An 8,852-nucleotide genomic window follows, 5' to 3' on the forward strand; every position below is an offset into this window, starting at 1 on the left:
TAGGCTACCTCCTCTGCACACATTTTTGCTGTTCTTCATCGGTGTCATTTATAACAAATCTTCTAAACTCAAATGTAAAGGTTAATTTTAAAATCTCTGAGTACAGTCAAGACTTCTAAAATGAAGAGATAATAATGCCTTAATAAACAGTCTATCAAAATGATTATATATTATACACTTTTGGCAAGTACATCAGCGAGAGTTAAAAATTCAGTGTTGAGGAGGCAAATGTTCATTAGCTTGAGGCTGAGTCTAAGTACTGCCCTGCTAACTGAAATGAGAAGTCTTTGAAAAACTGCTGGTCTCAGGTTGCTCAAATGAGTCATCAGGACAACCCGAGTTCTGATATCCAGGTACATCATATAAAGCAATATTGCACTGACTCTACAGAGCAGCAACAAGGAAGTATTTTTATTAATATCCAGAGAATTCCTTTTTGCAAGTATGTGTGTTCTAAAGTACATATAAAAATAACAGGTAAAAATAAAAACAGTACAAAACAAAAACTACTTTAAGTCAGTTTTATAGTTGAATAAAATAAGTATCAGTGATCTTTGACAATATGAACTGTCCTCAGTGACTGGTCTTTAAAAACAGTGCAAGTGGGACACGTGTATTTTCCCAGTAAATTTTCTGAGTACTTACACACCAATAAACTATTTCAGAAATTAAAGACCAGGACGAACTATTAGAACTTTATATGCTAACAAATCATGCCATACATCTGCTACTGTTGTAAGGTAAGGACCAAGGGATCACAGTTACGAAACTTTAGCTTTAAGTTCTCCGTTGCTGATCTTGATCATGCTGAGGCCCCAATTTTCGGACAATACTTAAAAATAAATAAAGTCAACCCTTAATATGAAGAAGGAATCAAATAAATCACCTGAAATTCAGATAATTCCCATAACTGATACTGGCCAACAGTTGAAAAAATTTTCTATATCACAACTTCTACCACAACTGTTACACAGAGTTATGAAGAAGTGAGAGGAGGGTCTTCTTCATCCTATAATGACTGGTTAATAAGCAGATTACACAAAAATAGAAATTCTTAGGAAGAAAAAGAGAGGCTGTGCTTAAAGAACAAAGTAGAAAGCAGATGCCTTAGAAAATGAAAAGCAGCGTTGCGAATATTCTTATCTTTACCTCCTCTGCTTATCAAAAGACTCATTTCTGACATTATTAGACACTCTTTTTTGGAAATTAGTGGATTACTGCAACAAACTATGACTTTACTAAGACTCTAGGTCTATAGTCAGTGTTGGCCCCCATTCTAGGTAAGTAATAAAGAGAAGCTAACAAAGGATTACCTCCAGCTGAATCCAATGGACCCTAATCTAGGGAGGAACCATCCAATCACAGTTTTGGACGTCTGCTATTCACTTAAAGAACATGGGCTCGGTAGGCAAAGAATCTGGGTCAACTTCATTCTTTCTCTCACACTGTTACTTAGGACAAATCACTTAATCACATTGATCCTCAGCTTCCTCACCTGAAAAAGTGGCATATCTGGCTTACAGAGATGTGACAATTAACTATGATAATCACAGCACATGCACATAGAAAGTATTCAACTAATGTTAACCTTTTTCTAGGGGACGGATCAGGGGCAGAAAAGGCAAAGTCAGGGTTTCTTGGCAGTGCAGAACAGTTAAAAGGTTTGCTTTCGTGCTAAACAAGAAACCTCTAGCTGTGTCTCAGAGAGAGACAGACAGAGACAGATTGATCGATTGATTCCCTCTTCACCTTAGGCAAATTTCCCTTTTCAGAACTCATACAGCAAAGTATTAGGCATTTATATCATGCCTTGTATCTTCAGTCACATTTTCATACTCTAAGATCTTGTCTTTTTAAACCAGATTTAATATTCTTCAAGTTTTTTATACACATTGCCTACTCTAGGGCCCCGCTCACAGCAGGTTGCACTAGACCTTTGTTGACTGATACAGCACAAAGTGCGGTGCGCTGCATTTACAGGACTCCGGTGATAGTGCTTTTAAAAGGTGGAGGCCTCTTCCTATCAAACGATATTATCCTGGGAAGTGCCCTCCTAAAGCCACACTTTCCTTTCTCGTCATCTCGCGCACAGTTCCTGATTTCTCTTCCCATTGTGGGGGACGGATATGTGATATTTACGGGTGTGGAGTGAACGCTAGTAAAAAATTTAGTGGTCCAACCGAGGCCACGCGGGCGGCGGCGGCGCAGCAGCCACACCTATCGACCGCAGCGGCGCTGGGAGCCCGCAGAAGGCGGGACAGCTGGGCTGCCGGGTCTCCGGACACCGCCCCCTCCTCCATTCCTTCAGGGAGGGCTCCCACCGGAGACCCGGGGCTGGGACCCGGCGAACACGTGGGAGGCTGGCGAGGACGAGCGCCCGGCCCGGGAGGGGAGAGGAGGCCGGGCGGGAGCCTGCGGCCTTGGTAGACTAGGAGGTAAACAGTCCGGCGCCCGGACCGCGGCCGCCCCCCTGCGCCCCCGGATGGGAGCTTCCCGAGAGCCGCCCCCAGCGCCCAGTCTCCCCGTTGGCTCGGGGCCCTGCTCAGCTTCGGGGAGCCAGCAGGAGGCGGAGCTTTGCGGAGCCGGACTGGCCCTTCCCGGCCGAGGCCCCCCTTCCCCACCGGCATCCCCCTTCCCGGCCGCTACTCACGGTGTTTGCCGCCGCCGCCGCCGCCGCCGCTCGGGTAGTTCAGCAGCAGGAAGGGCAGCGGGGAGCCCGGCGACGGCGGGGTCCTCCAGGCGCGCTGTTGCTGCGGCGGCGGGCGCGCTACGAAGCCGGCGCCTCCATCGCCCGGGTAGAGCAGGAAGAAGGGGGCAGCCACCGGCGAGCCGGGCTCCGATTGCCCCGCGGGGGAGGCCAGCGGCGGCCCCGCCTCGTCCTCTCGGTCCGCGCCCCCGGCTGAAGCGCGGCGCGGCTCCTCCAGCCGCTGCTTCCCGCCCCTCGCCGGTTCCTCGCTGCAACTTTCCGCGCCGGCAGTGGGCGGCGGCGAGGTCTCAGCCATGCTCGTTCCTTCCTTCGCCGCCGCCTCCGACTCGCACCCGGGCCTGGGCAGGGGAGCAGAGGGTCACGGCGGGGAGCCGCCGCCCCGTCCCGTCCGCGCCACCGCCACCTTTCTCCTTGGCTACGGGCCGGCGTCTGGGCTCTGCCGTTCCGTCTACTGCCCGCCCCGCCGGGGTCCGAGCCAGCTGAAGGGACGGCCCCGCCCGACGGCGCGGTCTCCCTACCGGCCGCCTCCTCCCGCCTGCCCCTCCCGCCCCGGCCCCCAGCCTGCGGCGCGGCTCCCCTAGGGGGCGGCCTCCTCCTCTTCCCACTTCCCACATTCCGCTCGGCTCCGGCGGCGCTGAGCTCACTCCCGACCCTGGGGGAGGGTACGGTGCCCAGTGCCTGGTCCTTACCGGCCCCCGGCACGGCCCTCCTAAGCGGTCAGGTGTGTTTACCCCCCGGTGCTTGAACGGTGGGAGACCTGGCCAAATATCTAGCGGCGCTTTTCTGTGCAACCGCCCAGCTTCATCGGTAGCACGGAGGCACAAAGATCTGGGTTGAAGAGGCGAAAGCTAATTTTAAAATGGAACCTGCTCCCCCCACCCCTCCCGTATTAAACTGTACCCTATGCCTCGCATACACTATAACCGTTCATTCACGGTTTTGATTTATGAGCTTTTTATGTGAGACACCAGGGGTGGGTGTCTTCCTTCCCCCACCTCTTTTGTTCTCTGTCATGTGCCCTGTATAGAAATCTTGTATTTGCTCTGACTTTAACTCCCTGGTTTTCCGGGGTTCCGCGTGCGCCTGAATACGTTTTAAACCAAACAGCTTAGAATTTATGTGACAGGCGTCTGTTACAGGGCGACAGTTTTCACTTTCATAGTGCCTGTGTCTCACTAGTAATTGGCCACTGTTGCTTTATTTTGAATATTTGAATCGACGATTACTGATCCAGTAATTCCCATAAACATTTCCTTCTATAATAGAGACAATTTCCAGTTACTATCGTTATTCCTTAACTCTAGATTCTATGAACGTGCCCTCGTATTTCCTAGGTGATTAGCTTTGTGTTCGGGTTGCAAAATGCTGGCATGGAATCCATGTTGACTCATAATTAAAAATCACTGTTGTGTAACATTTTGAACACCTGCTTTTCCTTCTTTCTCTGGTCTGTCTTTCCCTCTGTAGAGGAAGTTATGCTTCTCTGAAAGGAAAAGTAAACCTTTTTATTGTTGTTATCCTCTGAAAATGACTCTTGAAATTACAAGAAATTACCGTGACACGTCTAATACTATCTTTCACCAAGTCTTTTAAACAAAACATTTTAAAAGGAGGTGTTCACAAGAAGCTAACATCAAGGAGTCAGAAAATTTCTTAGTAGTTTTTCAGTTTCTGGCATTTCCATGACCTGTTGATTCCAGTGCTACAGCCTACTTGAGTAAGTTATTTGTTCTCTGAGCCTGGATTCCAGTTCTGGAATAGGGGAAAATAATTATTATTAGCTATGTATTATCATTTTAGTAAAACAACATATAACTTACAGTAATAAAAACAGAATTGCTGGGGGGAGCTCTTTCATCATATCTTTAGCATTTTGGAATTTTGTTGGGTCTTTTCAGTCTCTCTAAGGGCGAGAGTCTTGATAAAAAAACATACTTGCCTTTTAGGAATTACAAGCTGTATAATACCTTGAAGAGAAAAACTAAAGCATTACAGATATATGATTTTAATACCCAACCTTAACTGGATCTTTTTTTTTTTTTTTAAACTGAAGTATAGTTGATTTACAATGTGTTAATTTCTGCGGGATAGCAAAGTGATTCCTTAACTGGCCTTTTACCTTGTTTTGGCATGCAGAAATTTCCAAGCATCATTGTATTCTTGTCAGGTTCCTTCACACAGGTGTTTTGAAATTTTTCAGTAAAGAATTTAACAAGAATATACACTTATTCAATTGTAGGTAGAAGAAAAGAAAACAGACTCCACACAAATCACTCTTGAGGAAGGGCAGTAAAAGCCAAGGGAGTCACCAAGTTAACAAAGTATAAAATGTTGTCTAGTTTAAATCGCCAGATTTCTCCTTTCTAGTTATCCAGGTTACCTACAGGTATTAGAAACATTGACATGCTGTGGAATCTTGCAGTATACTGGGGTTTTTGTGCCTCTTTACTTTTAAAACAGTTCTGTTTATGCTTTATGTCATTAAGTGGCAGTGCAATGAATATAGAAAATCAACTGAAATATGAGTCCTTTAACATTTACAGGCAAGGCTATTTATGGGCATTTTCTTTAAAGGTGGATGATACTCCAAGTTCCTAGTTTCTTATGCTTTTAGCTTTTGGATCAATATTATAATCACAGCTCTACATAACCTTTAGTGACATAAAGGGCTGATTCAACTGCTACATACATTTAGGGACGCTAAGATTCAAAAAACAAGCCAAACCATGCTGCTCCTTTATGAAAATGCACAGAGCATCTGCCTATACTGTTTTAAAGGGACGAAATCCAAACCACTGTAAGAATCAAATACTATTAATTTTCCTGTAAAATAAAGCAAGAGGTGTTTTTCAACTTTATTTGCATTTTGTTTTTAGTTTTTCATGTTTGGTGGTTTTTTGTTTTTTTTTTTGCGGTACGCGGGCCTCTCACAGTTGCGGCCTCTCACTGTTGCGGCCTCTCCCGTTGCGTAGCACAGGCTCCGGACGCGCAGGCTCGGCGGCCATGGCTCACGGGCCCAGCCGCTCCGCGGCACGTGGGGTCCTCCCGGACCGGGGCACGAACCCATGTCGCCTGCACCGGCAGACTCTCAACCACTGCGCCACCAGGGAAGCCCTCATGTTTGGGTTTTTGAAACCCTTAGGGGATCTTAAGGATGGACACTTAGAATATATTACAAACTTTTAAAATATCAATGTCATGGATGTACTTTTAGCCTAAGCTTCTTAGAACTGTGATCAGAGAAAAGATACCACTTGGGAAGGGATGATATTCTTTTTCAGATTTCAGTAGTCTTAAATTTATTGAAACTTATTTTGTGGCTTAGCACGTGATCTATCCTGGAGAATGTTACATGTGCACTTGAAAAGTGTGTATTCTGCTGTTTTTGTATGGAATGTTCTATAAATAGCTATTAAGTTCATCTGGTCTAACGTGTCATCTAAGGCCAGTATTTCCTTATTGATTTTCTGTGTGGAGGATCTGTCCATTGATGTAAGTGGGGTGTTAAAGTCCCCTACGATTATTATATTACTGTCAAATTTTCACTCTATGTTTGTTGATATTTGCATTATATGTATCTAGGTGCTCCTATGTTGGGTGCATACATGCATACATATTTACAATTGTTACATCTTCTTGTTGGATTGATTCCTTTATCATACTAAATGTCCTTCTTTGTCTCTTGTTACAGTCTTCATTTTGAAGTCAATTTTGTCTGATATAAGTATTGCTACCCCAACTTTCTTTTCGTTTCCATTTGAATGGAATGCCTTTTCCATTCACATACTTTCAGTCTATGTGTGTGAGATATTTTCTTTCATAATATTTATTTATTTATATTTTATTTTTTTGAATTTTATCTTAATTATTTTTTTACACAGCAGGTTCTTATTAGTCATCCATTTTATACATATCAGTGTATACATGTCAATCCCAATCTCCCAATTCATCACACCACCATCCCCACCCCCTGCGGCTTTCTCCCCTTGGTGTCCATACGTTTGTTCTCTACATTTGTGTCTCAACTTCTGCCCTGCAAACCGGTTCATCTGTACCATTTTTCTAGGTTCCACATACATGCGTTATATACGATATTTGTTTTTCTCTTTCTGACTTATTTCACTCTGTGCGACAGTCTCTAGATCCATCCATGTCTCAACAAATGACCCAATTTCGTTCCTTTTTATGGCGGAGTAATATTCCATTGTATATATGTACCACAACTTCTTTATCCATTCGTCTGTCGATGGGCATTTAGGTTGCTTCCATGTCCTGGCTATTGTAAATAGTGCTGCAGTGAACATTGGGGTGCATGTGTCTTTTTGAATTATGGTTTTCTCTGGGTATATGCCCAGTAGTAGGATTGCTGGATCAGATGGTAATTCTATTTTTAGTTTTTTAAGGAACCTCCATACTGTTCTCCATAGTGGCTGTATCAATTTACATTCCCACCAACAGGGCAAGAGTGTTCCCTTTTCTCCACACCCTCTCCAGCATTTGTTGTTTGTAGATTTTCAGATGATACCCATTCTAACTGGTGTGAGGTGATACCTCATTGTAGTTTTGATTCCCATTTCTCTAATAATTAGTGATGTTGAGCAGCTTTCCATGTGCTTCTTGGCCATCTGTATGTCTTCTTTGGAGAAATGTCTATTTAGGTCTTCTGCCCATTTTTGGATTGGGTTGTTTGTTTCTTTAATATTGGGCTGCATGAGCTGTTTATATATTTTGGAGATTAATCCTTTGTCCGTTGATTTGTTTGCAAACATTTTCTCCCATTCTGAGGGTTGTCTTTTCATCTCGTTTATGGTTTCCTTTGCTGTGCAAAAGCTTTTAAGTTTCATTATGTCCCATTTTTAAATTTTTTTTATTATTTTTGTTTTTATTTCCTTTACTCTAGGAGGTAGATCAAAAAAGATCTTGCTGTGATTTATGTCAAAGAATGTTCTTCCTATGTTTACCTCTAAGAGTTTTATAGTGTCCGGTCTTAAATTTAGGTCTCAAATCCATTTTGAGTTTATTTTTGTGTATGGTGTTAGGGAGTGTTCTAATTTCATTCTTTTACATGTAGCTGTCCAGTTTTCCCAGCACCACTTATTGAAGAGAGTGTCTTTTCTCCATTGTATATCCTTGCCTCCTTTGTCATAGATTAGTTGACCATAGGTGTGTGAGTTTATCTCTGGGCTCTCTATCTTGTTCCATTGATCTTCTGTTTTTATACCAGTACCATATTGTCTTGATTACTGTAGCTTTGTAGTATAGTCTGAAGTCAGGGAGTCTGATTCCTCCCGCTCTGTTTTTTTCCCTCAAGACTGCTTTGGCTATTCGGGGTCTTTTGTGTCTCCATACAAATTTTAAGATTTTTTGTTCTAGTTCTGTAAAAAATGCCATTGGTAATTTGATAGGGATTGCATTGAATCTGTAAATTGCTTTGGGTAGTATAGTCATTTTCACAATATTGATTCTTCCAATCCAAGAACATGTTATATCTCTCCATCTGTTGGTATCATCTGTAATTTCTTCCATCAGTGTCTTATAGTTTTCTGCATACAGGTCTTTTGTCTCCCTAGGTAGGTTTATTCTTAGGTATTTTATTCTTTTTGTTGCAGTGGTAAATGGGAGTGTTTCCTTAATTTCTCTTTCAGATTTTTCATCATCAGTATATAGGAATGCAAGAGATTTCTGTGCATTAATTTTGTATCCTGCTACTTTACCAAATTCATTGATTAGCTCTAGTAGTTTTCTGGTGGCATTTTTAGGATTCTCTAAGTATAGTATCATGTCATCTGCAAACAGTGACAGTTTTACTTCTTCTTTTCCAATTTGTATTCCTTTTACTTCTTTTTCTTCTCTGATTGCCGTGGCTAGGACTTCCAAAACTATGTTAAATAATAGTGGTGAGAGTGGACATCCTTGTCTTGTTCCTGATCTTAGAGGAAATGCTTTCAGTTTTTCACCATTGAGAATGATGTTTGCTGTGGGTTTGTTGTATATGGACTTTATTATGTTGAGGTAGCTTCCCTCTACGTCCAATTTCTGGAAAGTTTTTATCATAAAACTTGTTGAATTTTGTCAAAAGCTTTTTCTGCATCTATTGAGATGATCATATGGTTTTTATTTTTCAATTTGTTAATATGGTGTATCA

The 8,852-nt window shown here is 42.9% G+C and overlaps 1 protein-coding gene across 4 annotated transcripts in view; it reads right to left on the reverse strand.

Annotated features, from left to right (window-relative positions):
- RUFY3 (RUN and FYVE domain containing 3) overlaps positions 1-3,184 on the reverse strand; it is an 84,346-nt gene extending 81,162 nt beyond the window's left edge. For 2 of the 4 annotated variants that reach the window (XR_009519545.1, XM_060012422.1), the window contains exon 1: positions 2,651-3,183. Coding sequence is in view for 3 of the 4 variants with exons in the window: in XM_060012422.1 (XP_059868405.1) it covers positions 2,651-3,002 (352 nt within the window). In the remaining variant the exon portion in view is untranslated. Of the gene's footprint in view, positions 1-2,650 lie in introns of all 4 variants that reach the window. The other 2 variants (XM_060012423.1, XM_060012427.1) reach the window with 2 other exon arrangements.
- Between the last annotated feature and the right edge of the window lie 5,668 nt (positions 3,185-8,852).

This window comes from Delphinus delphis, chromosome 5 (assembly GCF_949987515.2).
Source record: "Delphinus delphis chromosome 5, mDelDel1.2, whole genome shotgun sequence".
NCBI lineage: Eukaryota > Metazoa > Chordata > Mammalia > Artiodactyla > Delphinidae > Delphinus > Delphinus delphis.